At 42.9% G+C, this 13,955-nt stretch overlaps 1 protein-coding gene across 12 annotated transcripts in view; it reads left to right on the plus strand.

Annotated features, from left to right (window-relative positions):
• srp19 (signal recognition particle 19) overlaps positions 1 to 13,955 on the plus strand; it is a 418,259-nt gene that overhangs the window by 266,145 nt on the left and 138,159 nt on the right. For 11 of the 12 annotated variants that reach the window (XM_072516441.1, XM_072516445.1, XM_072516450.1 and 8 more), the window contains one exon: positions 9,419 to 9,541. In XM_072516441.1, coding sequence (XP_072372542.1) covers positions 9,419 to 9,541 — 123 coding nt within the window. The remainder of the gene's footprint in view (positions 1 to 9,418; positions 9,542 to 13,955) is intronic. The other variant, XM_072516444.1, reaches the window with a different exon arrangement.

Below are 13,955 nucleotides of genomic sequence, written 5' to 3' on the forward strand. Positions count from 1 at the left end.
TAGATCTGGAAGTAGGAGAGGAAAAGGAACAGCGCCAACTCTGGAGATTAGATATGGGATGTTGGCGGACGCGGGGGTATGTGTAAGGGTGAGGGGATGTATTGAAAGGTACCTAGAGTTTAATGATGACGGAGAGGTCCAGGTGGGAGTGGTCTGGGAGGCGCTGAAGGCGGTCGTTAGAGGGGAGCTGATCTCCATAAGGGCCCATAAGGGGAAACAAGAGGGAAAGAAAGGGAGAGATTGTTGAGGGAGATTTTGAGGGTGGATAGGCAATATGGGGAGACTCCAGACGAAGGGCTATACAGGGAAAGACGGAGATTGCACATGGACTTTGACTTGTTGACCACGGGTAAGGCGGAGGCACAATGGAGGAAGGCACAGGGAGTGCAGTATGAATATGGAGAGAAGGCGAGCCAGCTGCTGGCCCAACAACTTAGGAAGAGGGGGGCGGCGAGAGAGATCGGAGGGGTTAGACGAGGAGGGAAAGATGGAACGGGGAGCGGAGAGGGTGAACGGGGTGTTTAAGGTATTTTACGAGAGGCTATATAAGGCTCAACCCCCGGAAGGGAAAGGGGGAATGATGCGTTTCCTAGACCAGCTGGAGTTCCCGAAGGTTGAGGAACAGGAGATGACAGGACTGGGAGCGCAGATTGAGGTGGAGGAGGTGGTAAAAGGAATTGGGAACATGCAGGCAGGGAAGGCGCCGGGACCGGATGGGTTCCCGGTGGAGTTTTATAGGAAATACGTGGACCTGCTGGCCCCACTTCTGACGAGAACCTTTAATGAGGCTAGGGAAAGGGGAACACTACCCCCGACGATGTCGGAGGCGACGATATCACTGATCCTGAAAAGAGACAAAGACCCGCTGCAGTGCGGGTCAAACAGGCCTATTTCCCTCTTGAACGTAGATGCCAAGCTTTTGGCCAAGGTGATGGCAACGAGGATAGAGGACTGTGTCCCTGGGGTGGTGCATGATGATCAAACGGGGTTTGTTAAAGGGAGGCAATTGAATGCTAATATACGGAGGCTGCTGGGGGTGATGATGATGCCCCCACCGGAGGGGGAGGCGGAGATAGTGGTGGCGATGGATGCAGAGAAAGCATTTGATAGAGTGGAGTGGGACTACCTGTGGGAAGTACTGAGGAGATTTGGATTTGGAGAGGGGTTCATTAGATGGGTTCAGCTCCTGTACAGGGCCCCGGTGGCAAGTGTGATTACAAATAGGCAACGATCTGACCACTTCCGACTATATAGGGGTACAAGACAGGGATGTCCCCTGTCCCCGCTACTGTTTGCATTGGCAATTGAGCCACTGACCATAGCGCTGAGGGGCTCTAGGAAGTGGAGGGGGGTACTTAGAGGAGGAGAAGAGCATCGGGTGTCTTTATACGCGGATGATTTGTTGTTGTATGTCGCGGACCCAGTGGAGGGGATGCCTGAGATAATGCAGACACTCAGGGAGTTTGGAGAATTTTCAGGATATAATTTGAATATGGGGAAGAGTGAACTGTTTGTGATGCACCCCGGGGAACAGGGCAGGGGAATAGACGATTTACCATTGAGGAGGGTAACAAGGGATTTTCGGTATTTAGGGATCCAGGTGGCCAGGAACTGGGGAACCTTGCATAAGCTTAACTTGGCACGACTGGTAGAGCAGATGGAAGAGAACTTTAGGAGGTGGGACATGGCGCCCCTGTCATTGGCGGGCAGGGTGCAGGCGGTTAAAATGGTGGTCCTTTCGAGGTTTCTTTTTGTGTTCCAGTGCCTCCCTGTACTGATTACAAAGGCCTTTTTTAAGAAGGTGGACAAGAGTATTATGAGCTTTGTGTGGGCTGGAAAGACCCCAAGAGTAAAGAGGGGGTTCCTGCAGCGCAGTAGGGACAGAGGGGGACTGGCACTGCCGAGTCTAAGTGATTATTATTGGGCCGCCAACTTGTCAATGATATGTAAGTGGATGAGGGAAGGGGAAGGAGCGGCGTGGAAAAGACTGGAGATGGCGTCCTGTAGGGGAACTAGTCTAAAAGCACTGGCGACGGCGCCGTTACCGTTCTCCCCGAAAAAATACACCACAAACCCAGTGGTGGTGGCAACTCTGAAAATTTGGGGGCAGTGGAGGCGACATAAGGGAGTGACGGGTGCCTCAGTGTGGTCCCCGATAAGGAACAACCATAGGTTTGTCCCGGGAAGGATAGATGGGGGATTTAAATCTTGGCAGCGAGCAGGAATTGCGAAATTGAAGGACTTATTCTTAGACGGGACGTTCGCGGGTCTGGGAGCACTGACAGAAAAATATGGGTTGCCACCTGGGAATGCATTTCGCTATATGCAAGTGAGGGCATTTGTGAGGCAACAGGTGTGGGAATTTCCGCAGCTCCCGGCGCAAGAGATCCAGGACAGAGTGATTTCGGGGGCATGGGTGGGTGATGGTAGGGTGTCAGATATATATAGGGAAATGAGAGACGAGGGGGAGACGATGGTAGAGGAGCTGAAGGGAAAATGGGAGGAGGAGCTGGGGGAAGAGATTGAGGAGGGGCTGTGGGCAGAGGCTCAGCCTGATACAATTCAAGGTTCTACACAGGGCGCATATGACTGGAGCAAGGCTGAGTAGATTTTTTGGAGTGGAGGATAGGTGCGGGAGATGCGCGGGAAGCCCGGCGAACCACACCCACATGTTTTGGTCATGTCCGATATTGCATGGGTTCTGGGTGGGTGTGGCAAAAGTGATTTCGAAGGTGGTGGGGGTCCGGTTCGAACCAGGCTGGGGGTTGGCTATATTTGGGGTTGCAGATGAGCCGGGAGTGCAGGAGGCGAGAGAGGCCGATGTTTTGGCCTTTGCGTCCCTAGTAGCCCGGCGAAGGATTCTACTTATGTGGAAAGAAGCTAAGCCCCCGGGTGTGGAGGCCTGGATCAATGAGATGGCAGGGTTCATAAAATTGGAGCGGATAAAGTACGCACTAAGAGGTTCGGCTCAAGGGTTCACCAGGCGGTGGCAACCGTTCCTCGACTATCTCACAGAGCGATAAGGGAAAATAGGAAAGGTAGCAGCAGCAACCCAGGGGGGAGGGGGGGTGTGGGGGGGCTCATTTGGGTCCTCGGGGGTTTTATGTGTGCGTTTATATATTAGTTATTTATATTAGATGTTACGAAGTTACTATTTTAGTTACTATTTCTGTTGTTTTTTATTTTGTTGTTGGCAGTTGCCGTTAGTTAGCATATTATTTATTTTAAAAAATGATCAATGTATATATTATTACAAAGTTGTAAAATGGGAAATTTTTGTTTGATCGAAAAACTTTAATAAAATATATTTATTAAAAAAAAGAACGATATATTCCAATGGACTGCTAGACATGAACAGGAACGATAAGCATTACAAGAAGCATTGACGACAGCCACACTGCTGACATTTTTTGACCCTACGAAGATAACGACAGATTCGTCGAAAGATGGGTTGGGAGCAGTTCTCTTGCAACAAGACAATTAACAAAATTGGCTTCCAATTGTCTATGCTTTCAGGTCAATGTCGAACACAGTGACATTATGCTCAAAATGAAAACGAATGCTTAGGTTTAATTAATGTTCTTACTAAGTTCCACGACTATGTAAATGGTCTACCAACATTTATATTGGAACTAACCACAGACCACTGGTCGCAGTAGTTTTAAAAAATCTGAACGAGGTGTCCCCCAGGATTCAGCGCATGTTGATGAAGCTACAAAGATATGATTTTGATCTAATCTACATGACAGGCAGGCATTTCATCTTCGCTGACGCACTATCTCGAGCCACAGGCATGAAAGAGATAAACTAGATGGATGAGGATGTTCAGATTTATGTGAATCTTGTCACTGTGTCCCTTCCGGTATCTGATGACAAATCAAGATTGATAAAGGAAGAAACGACCAAAGACACAGTCTTCCAAAAGGTGATAACATTTCTCCACGAGGGCTGGCCTAAAGGTTCCTGCTCCAGCCGTTATAATTTTAGGGCAGAATTAAGTGATACAAATGGGTTTTTGCTTCGACAACAATCCCACAATCATTAATGTCGCTGATTCTTTACAAAATCCATGAAGGGCATTTGGGAATGGAAAAGTTCAAGAGACGAGCCAGGGATACAGTTTATTAGCCGGGCATCAACCAAGATATTCAAGTAATGGTAAAAAAACTGCACACAATGCAGGAAGTTAAGAAACTGCACAACAGTGTAGGAAGCTTCAGTTCATGCTGTCGGAAGAATCAGTTACTCGGAGATTAGAAAGGAAACTGATCTTTCAATAAAGGAGGCAAAGGAGATTTGATGACAAATCTACAAGAAAGCTTCCGCCATTACAAACAAATGACACAGTCAGGCTAGAAGATCCAATTGGGTACGGATGGTTAAAGTATACTGGGGTATTGCAACAGGCAGATCCTCATTCGTATCTGATCATCAATGATGACGGAAGTCTTTAAACAGAAGAGCTCTGCTGAGGGTTCAGCAACCTTTTATGAAATCCTAAGACAGTTGAAAAAGATACATTTTAGCACACAGATCCAGCGCAAAGTAAGAATGCACAAGGTTCAAGAAGAACGACAAGAAACAATTACACCAACAAATGAAAATGAAACACGGTCACAAGTTCAAACACTGCTCAAGAGATCAACAAGGCAAAGACGTAAATCTGAGAGACTGACTTTGTGATGAACTGTAAATAGTTAAATGTTCTAAAGAATTATGCATATCATATTGAATTGTAAATCAAAGTCATGAATGTAAATAGTTACATTTCCAAAGGAAAGGGGATGTGATGATATGCACAAGTAATCTTGTATATAATTGCACAGTGTTTTGCAAAGCACAGTGGTTAGCACTGTTGCTTCACAGCACCAGGGTCCCAGGTTTGATTCCCGGCTTAGGCCACTGCCACTGGCGGAGTCTGCACGTTCTCCCCGTGTCTGCGTGCGTTTCCTCCCGGGTGTTCCGGTTTCCTCCCACAAGTCCCGAAAGACGTGCTTGTTAAGTGAATTGGACATTCTGAATTCTCCCTCTGTGTACCCGAACTTGCGCCGGAGTGTGGTGACTAGGGGATTTTCACAGTACTTTCATTGCAGTGTTACTGTAAGCCTACTTGTGACAATAATAATTATTTTTTAATTATGTAAACGATCTCTGACCAGCAGGTGGCAATGTAAATCTACCATGTGACTCTGTACCTCGAGTTAATCCTATTAGCGGATAGTAATACTTCCAGTAGCTCTCTGATAATTTATCAGCATTAGTAGTTTGTAATATATTTCTTATAGCTATCTTTACCACGCATTTATTTTACAAAATACTTCAACTAGTCAAAAGCTAAATGTTCTACTGTTCATCATTCTTATGGCCAAGCACCAGAATGTAACCATGTGGTGCAAGTATATCCATGGTGTTGTTAGGGAGGGAGTTCCACGATTTTTACCCAGCGACAGCAAAGGAGAGGCGATAGATTTCCAAGGCAGGTTGTTATGTACTTGGAGGTAATATGTTCTTATGTGTCTACTGTCCTTGTTTTTCTGGGTGATAGAGTTAGTGGTTTTGTCCGGTGCTATTGAAGGAGCCTAGGCAAATTGCTGCAGTGCATTTTGTAGATTGTATGCTATGTCAAAGCTTTTGTTGTTGCAAAATCCTTCTCATTAATGTCTGTGGGACTGCTCTCCCAATTGTGGCGCAAGTCCCCAAAAGTTTGTGAGGAGAACTTTTCAGGCTCAATAGGCAGGGGGGTGCGTGGGGTGTACCTTTGTTTTTTCTGGCACCGAGGTCAATGTCAACTGATCGTTCCAATTTTACTCTTCTTTAACTTCTCTGTAGCTGTTCTGATACAGCTGAGAGGGTTTCTCGGCCAATTTAAAGGGCAGTTAAAAGTGAACCACATTATTGTGGGTCTGGTAGGCTGGATCAGGGCATGATCTTCACTCAATGACATTAAGTTTTTTTGCAACAATCCAATCGTTTCATTTTTTTTAAATTTTTCAAATTAAGGGGTAATTTAGCGTGGCCAATCCACCTACCCTGCACATCTTTGGGTTGTGGGGGTGAGACCCACATAGACATGGGGAGAATGTACAAACAAATGTCGCGGACTATGACTCGGGGCTGGGATTGAACCCGGGACGTCGGCCTTGTGAGACAGCAGTACTGACCACTGCACCACTGTGCTGCCCCTCAATCCAGTAGTTTCATGATCACCAATCAGAGACTACTTTTTTATGCCAGATTTTATCAATGAATTGAATTTAAATTCCACCAGCTGCCATGATGGGATTTGAACTTGCTTTTCTGAAGGCCTCTGGATTACTAAAGGACATTAGATTGTTTTGTGGCAATCTGGGGTGGGGGTGGTAGAAGTAATTCTTCAGATACTCAAATCCCAAACCATATCAACTTATGTAGCTGAATTTTGAGACTATTTCTAAGCTTTTTTCTTTTCTATTTCAATTTAATCGATCAGGAAACTTTGAACCAGTATGTTTGCGCACTACATTTTTGGATATTATCTTGGGATAATGAGCCTTCAAGTGGGAATCTCCTCTGTACTTCCCATTTTAGTGGAAGCTTTAGGAGGAGCATCAGAAGGATGTTTGGGTTGTGCCAGAGGCAGACTGCACCCAGCTGCCAGAACGTTATATGTGATCACAGGTAGGTAGACACCTACTGGCTCTTTAAGAACTGCTTATTGGAGGTCAGCAGGGAGCCAGATGCAGAGTTGTGCTTTCTGCTTCAAGCATTCCTGTGGATAACGTAAGGCACAAGTGTCCCTTGCGGAGCTTCACTTGGGTTAGGAGCTGTACTCTGGAGGAACAGGAATGACTGACTTCAATATCAAGCAATGCATGAAAACAATGATCTTTGTTAGACAACTATTGAACGATTTAAAAAAGGCAACTTTACATCCATAGTTTATAACAATTATATACGAGTATATACAATATTACTGGTCAGGTAGAAAAAAAGGGGCAAATGGAATTCAATTCAGAAGTGTGGAGTGATGCACTTGGGGAGATCAAATAAGGCAAAGGGTTACACATTAAATGGAACGATGCTGAGAGATGCAGGGGAAGTGAGAGACCTTGGATTAATTGTATTAGAGGGGACAGAGGAAATTGGCAAGGATGTTACCAGGAGTGGAAAATTGCAACTATGAGGAAAGATTGAATAGTCTGGGGCTGTTCTAGGAAATGGGGAGGCTGAGGGGGGATTTGATCGAGATGTACAAAATTGTCAGGGGCTTGGATAGAGTGGATGGGAAGGGCCTATTTACTTTAGCAGCAAGGTCAATGACTGGGGGACATAGGTTTAAAGTGACTGGTAGAAATATTAGAGGGGAGATGAGATATTTTTTCAGCCAGAGGGTTGTGGGGATCTGGAACTCCACTGTCTGAAAAGGTAGCAGAGATTGAAACCTCAACTCATTTAAGAGGTGCCTGGTGGCATAGTGGTATTGTCATTGGACCAGTATACCAGAGACCCAGGGTAATGCTCTGGGGACCTGGGTTTGAATCCCGCCACTGCAGATGGAAAAATTTGAATTCAATAAAAATCTGGAATTAAAAGTCTTAATGATGACTATGAAACCATTGCTGATTGTTGTAAAATCCCATCTCTTTTTTTTCCTGGAAGGAAATCTGCTGACCTGGTCTGGCCTACATGTGACTCCAGACCCACAGCAATGTGGTTGACTCTTAACTACTCCCTCAAGGGCAATTAGGGATGGGCAATAAATGCTGGCTCTGCCTGCAACGCCCACATTCAATGAATAACATAAAGAAAAGTGCCATAACCTCCAGGACTACGGCCCAAATGCTAAAAAGTCAGATTAGGCTGGGTGACATGTTTATCGGGTGGTGCAGACACGATGGGCCAAGTGGACTCTTCCTGTGCCATAAACCTTCTATGATTGTATGATTACAAATGTTAACCCCAAATTTGCCTGTTCAGGACTGCCTCCCAGACGGTATAACACCCCAAATTAATCTGTTAACTTCTCCTTGATTCATACATCACTGAGTCTCCGAATAACTTTGCACAGTGGTGGACACTTCAGTTATTGGCCTTTCCTGCCGTAGTCTTGAGTGATTGACAAATCCACTCTGGTTGCAGTCTTGACTGTTGGAGGCTATGCTCCTTTAAGTCCAATTTTGGGCTCCATTCCATCCTTTCAAGGCTGCTATGCAGACTTTCACAAAACATTGGGGCAGCACGGTAGCATTGTGGATAGCACAATTGCTTCACAGCTCCAGGGTCCCAGGTTCGGTTCCGGCTTGGGTTACTGTCTGTGCGGAGTCTGCACATCCTCCCCGTGTGTGCGTGGGTTTCCTCCGGGTGCTCCGGTTTCCTCCCACAGTCCAAAGATGTGCAGGTTAGGTGGATTGGCCACGATAAATTGCCCTTAGTGTCCAAAATTGCCCTTAGTGTTGGGTGGGGTTACTGGGTTATGGGGATAGGGTGGAGGTGTTGACCTTGGGTAGGGTGCTCTTTCCAAGAGCCGGTGCAGACTCGATGGGCCGAATGGCCTCCTTCTGCTCTGTAAATTCTATGATAAACATGAGCCCTATCAAATTCTCCTCACAGGTAGTGTGAGGCCTTGCAGTCTTCACAATATTCAATATACACAATATGCATCTTTTGATTGTATCTCCCATCTCTCCCATCTGTCATCGATCAGGTTGTATGTCCATCAAACAAATCTCATGATTCCACATCGTAATGAGCATCCCAGTTGCAAGGTTATTTGTTGTCCTGGCTTGTAGTTCATGGGTTATTGAGTACATAGTAAGAAAAGGCTTATACTAAATAAAGACAATTTTGGTTCAGTAAGTCTCATTGAAAAAGGAAAACTGTGATATTGCTGAAATAACAGCTGTGAATGGCCAGTATGAAAAAAGCTGTCTGGGAAAAATAAGTCTACAGTTAATAATATCATTAATAATATCACTACTGATTACTATTGATTAATTACTTTACTTAATCAACGCACAATCACACTTAATTTTAAATCATGATGTGCAAAGTAACTTTAAATATTCAATACAGGCTTAATACAAGTTTTCTTAAAACTACAAACAAAGCAGAAATATGTGCAAAATGCCAAATGGCAAAAATGTGTAGCTGCAGGCGTACAATGAAGTGCTTCCTGGAACTGGTATTGCCAGTGGTGATAATGGTATCTGCATAGCGAGATGTTTTGCTGAGCTCACTTTCTCCATATGTGTGCTAATAATGCACAGCCCCAGCGGAGGCTTAGTTATAAGATTAGTCCCAACTTGTCATTTTCGAAAATGCTTGTAATGTTCCTGAAAAACAGTGAATGATATAACACTGGAAGATTTCATAGCATTTCAGAAACAATACTTTTGATTTGACAAGGTTAATACTTCTAATTCAATCCAATGTGTTTTAGGGTTCAGGATCAAGGGTTGAACAAGATGCTGCTAGTGTGATGAGCTGTAGTAGTTCCTACTCAGTTCCACGAAGACTGACAAGTCACCTGGGTACCAAGGTAACCGAAGATTCCAGACTACAGGTCGCTACATTGCATTTTTTCTAATACGTCAATTTTAACAATGCTTTGGCTGTTTTATCAGTATGTTTAGCTATTTTCATTAACACATGCATGTTGTACTCCTTACTGTGCCTTTTGAAAATATTTACAAAATGGTGCTTTATGTAATGTTAATTGGCAATCATTGCTGCTATACTCAACATATTGTTATGGGCCAGGGTTTAGAGAACCCCAAAGTGTGTCATGGAGTTCACCTGACCCACAACTTTTAACAGATTGTGGTATGGGGAGCACACGGCCCACTCTACAGGTGTGGTACAGCAGAAATGGAAAAGTACTTTTTTTAAACAAGACAATGTTTATTCTATGAACTCAAGTTAACCTTTTTAAAACATACAGTGAAAATCTTAGCAACCATTGATTCAAATACAACCCCCAAAGAATACAATATTAAGTAATCCTTTAAGCTTTCCTTTTAACATCCATTAGACTAAAAACACCTTTTACCAGAAGCACATTAGGTTTACATTCACTACTGAGAACATTTACAATTCTGAATTCACCAAATGATCAAGAGATAGTCTTTTCATGGAGAAAGATCAACAGTACACCTGCTCTGTCTGGCTTCAGCTCCAACACTGAAAACGAAACTAAAACACACCCTGCAGCCTGCTCAAAAACGAAAGTAAAAAGCTGACAGACAGCCCACTCTCTGACATCACTGCAGTAATAAACACCCATTTCTTAAAGGTACTCTCACTACAGATGTTTATATACACACCCATTTATAAACACCCATTCCTTAAAGGTACTCTCACATGACACCTCTCCCCAAGAAAACAAAAATAAACCAACAACTTCAAGATGGTTTCATTTTTCACCTTTTCACTATCCTTTAAGAAATGCACACAGTAAATATACTTTTTTGTTTCAAAAAAAACAACACACGCAAACAGGTACAATAATATAGTCCATTTTTGTTCACCTTCCTCCAACTGAAATCCTCCTTGATTGACAGTCTCTTTGAACAAGAAGGTCTCTGCACGATCCATCCATTCCTCTACGCCTCTGCATTTCTCTTTAAAGTCAGATACTTTAGTTCAATCTGATCACAGAGTCCCTTGTAATTCTCCAACACATGAGCATTGGTTATCACAGTTTTCAGGCAGTCAAATGCCTGTTGAAACTCCGCTGTCCAATGAAATTTTCAACGTTTCTTCAGCAAGTCCATCAGTGGAGCAATCGCGCTACAAAATATTTGCGCAAATATTCGATCAAATCCAATGTTGCCAAGAAATCGCATTATTTCCCTTTGTCATGACAGTATCGAAAACTCCTCAAGGAAAGTGACTTGGGCTTTTCCAAATTCACTTTTGGCTAGGTTTATCACCAAACCCGCCTCCTGAAGTCGATCGAATAACTCCATCTGATGTTTCAAATGTTCTGTCCATGTCTGGCTGAAAATTACCAGATCGTCAATGTATACCGCACAATTAGGTAATCCTGAAACAACTTTGTTAGTTAACCGTTGAAATGTGGCTGGACCGTTTTTCATGCCAAATGACATAACTTTGAATTGGTATACACAAGCAGGAGTCAAAAAAGCTGAAATCTCCTTTGCCCTTTCGGATAAAGGTACCTGCCAGTAACCTTCAAGTAAATCCAGTTTGGAAATTAAAGCTGATTGTCCCACTTTCTCAATGCAATCCTCCAAATGTGGGAAAGGATAAGAGTCCGCTCTTGTAACTGCATTAACCTTTCTATCGTCCACACACAACCGTTGGGTACCGTCTGGATTTGGTACCATCACTATCGGCGAGCTCCATTGGCTGCAACCCACTTCAATAATGCCATTTTTAAGCATACTTTCAATCTCTTTGTTAAACTGTGCCAATTTTAAAGGGTTAAGCCTGTATGGATGTTGTTTGATCGGTACAGCCTTTCCCACATCTACATCATGTATAGCCATTTTAGTACTTCCCAATTTATCTCCACAAACTTGCCCATGTGGTATCAATAACTTTTTCAGGTCAGTTCATTTTTCCTCTGGAAGGTAACTCAACAATTTATCCCAATTTTTAAGAACATCCTCATTTTCCAATTTCATTTGAGGTATGTCAAATTCACAGTCATCTGGATTTGGTTCGTCACTTTGAGTTAGAATCATTAAAACCTCCTTTTTCTCTCCTTCCCTTTCAAAGTACCTTTTAATCATATTCACCTGGCACATTCGGTGAGTCTTCCTTCTGTCTGGTGTTTTTAGCACATAATTCACCTCACTTAATTTCCTTTCAATCTGATAAGGTCCACAAAACCTAGCTTTTAAAGGCTCACCTACCACTGGTAACAATACTAAAACTTTATCTCCACTGGCAAAACTACAAACTTTGGATTTTATGTCCACTACCCGTTTCATCACATTTTGTGCAACTTTCATATGTTGTCTAGCCAATTCACCTGCTCTATTTAATCTAAAATTTGACACTTAATCCAACAATGTAATTTCTGATTTCTCACTCACCAATTTTTCCTTAATCAATTTAAGTAGTCCTCTTACCTCATGACCAAAAATTTGTTCAAAGGGACTAAATTTGGTTCACTCATTAGGTGCATCCCTAATTGCAAACAGTACGAATGGAATTCCTTTATCCCAATCCTCTGGATAATCTTGACAATAAGCCCTCAACATTGTCTTTAATGTCTGATGCCACCTTTCTAACGCTCTCTGCGATTCTGGACGGCACGCAGTTGATTTAAATTGTTTTATTCCTAAGCTATCCATAACTTCTTTCAATAATCTTGAGATAAAATTTGATCCTTGATCCGATTGTATTTCTGTGGGTAGTCCATATCTAGTAAAGAATTTAAGTAACTCCTTCACAATCTTTTTAGCTGTAATATTATGTACTTTTCATTTCTTTTCCACCCTCCTCGATTTCCTTTTTAATCTGAGGTACTCTCTCCTTATTATCTCCCATCAGATTACCTTTACCACTCGAGTATTTCTCATGTCCCCAGTTTTTATCCCTCACAGGCTGAAACTGATGTCAGAAACCAAGCGGTGATTTATCAACTCATTCATAATCATCTGCCATTTCTGCTGCTAATCTCGCAGTTTTAATCCTCTGGTCTTCCCCATGAGTTCTCACTACATCAGGAATTGAATTTTTAAACTCCTCCAAAAGTATAATTTCTCTGAGAGCTTCATACGTTTGGTCTATTTTCAAAGCCCTTATCCACCTATTAAAATTTACCCTGTTCCTGATCCTTTCAAACTCCATATATGTTTGACCAAATTCTTGCCTTAAATTTCTAAACCTTTGTCTGTAAGCTTTAGGCACTAGTTCATACGCGCCGAAGATGGATTTTTTCACCTCCTCATACATCTCCGATACCTCCTCCGGTAGTGATGCAAACACTTGACTAGCCCTACCTACCAGCTTTGTTTGAATCAGTAATACCCACATGTCCTGTGGCCATTTAATTTGTTTAGCTACCTTCTCAAATGAAATGAAAAAGACTTATACCTCCTTCTCGTCAAACCTTGGCAATGCTTGGACATATATAAATAGATCCCCACCATGCCTTCGACTTTGATGCTCTTTCTCACTATCCTCATCACTATCATCCAAATGTACACTTCCCTTTAAGTCTGCCAATTTTAACTGACTGTCATGTTTCATGGCCATTTTCTGAAGTTCAAACTCTCTCTCTTTATCTTTTTCCCTGATCTGTATCTCCCTTTCTCTTTCTTTTTGTTCTGCTAGGGCTATTCTTTCTTTTCTCCTTTCTTCTCTCTCCTTTTCTTTTTCTTCTCTCTTTCTCTTTCCGCTCTTTCTCTTTTTCCGCCCTCTCTTTCCTTTTCCTCTATTTTGTATTCAAGCTGCTTTAATTCTTTCTCATGTTCCATTTGTTTGATTTGTAACTGAATTTTTGCCATTTCCAATGAGTCAAACTGTATCTCAGGCAACTTTAAATGCTTAGCCAAAGCCATAATTACATGAACTTTTCGCATTTTGTCAGGTAATGTTAACTGCAATGTTTTTGCCAAATCTAACAGTCTGCTTTTAGTCTCTGTCCATAAGGTACTGCGTGTGACCGTCTCCACCCCCAAAAACGTCTGAGCCTCTGAAAGAGCCATTGTCCACAACACACTCCCTACTTAAACTAGAATACCACACCTGAAAAGCAACCACAATATGCTCACCCCTCACTGTCTTTAAGTTCACTAAGCTAATTCAATAGATAGACTTTTATCGCCCTCGAGCCCCCAATTTGTTTGCCAGGGTTTAGAGAACTCCAAAGTGTGTCATGGAGTTTACCTGACCCACAACTTTTAACAGATTGTGGTATGGGGAGCACACAGCCCACTCTACAGGTGTGGTACAGCAGAAATGGAAAAGTATTTTTTAAAAGCAAAACAATGTTTATTCTA

This window comes from Scyliorhinus torazame, chromosome 9 (genome assembly GCF_047496885.1).
Source record: "Scyliorhinus torazame isolate Kashiwa2021f chromosome 9, sScyTor2.1, whole genome shotgun sequence".
NCBI lineage: Eukaryota > Metazoa > Chordata > Chondrichthyes > Carcharhiniformes > Scyliorhinidae > Scyliorhinus > Scyliorhinus torazame.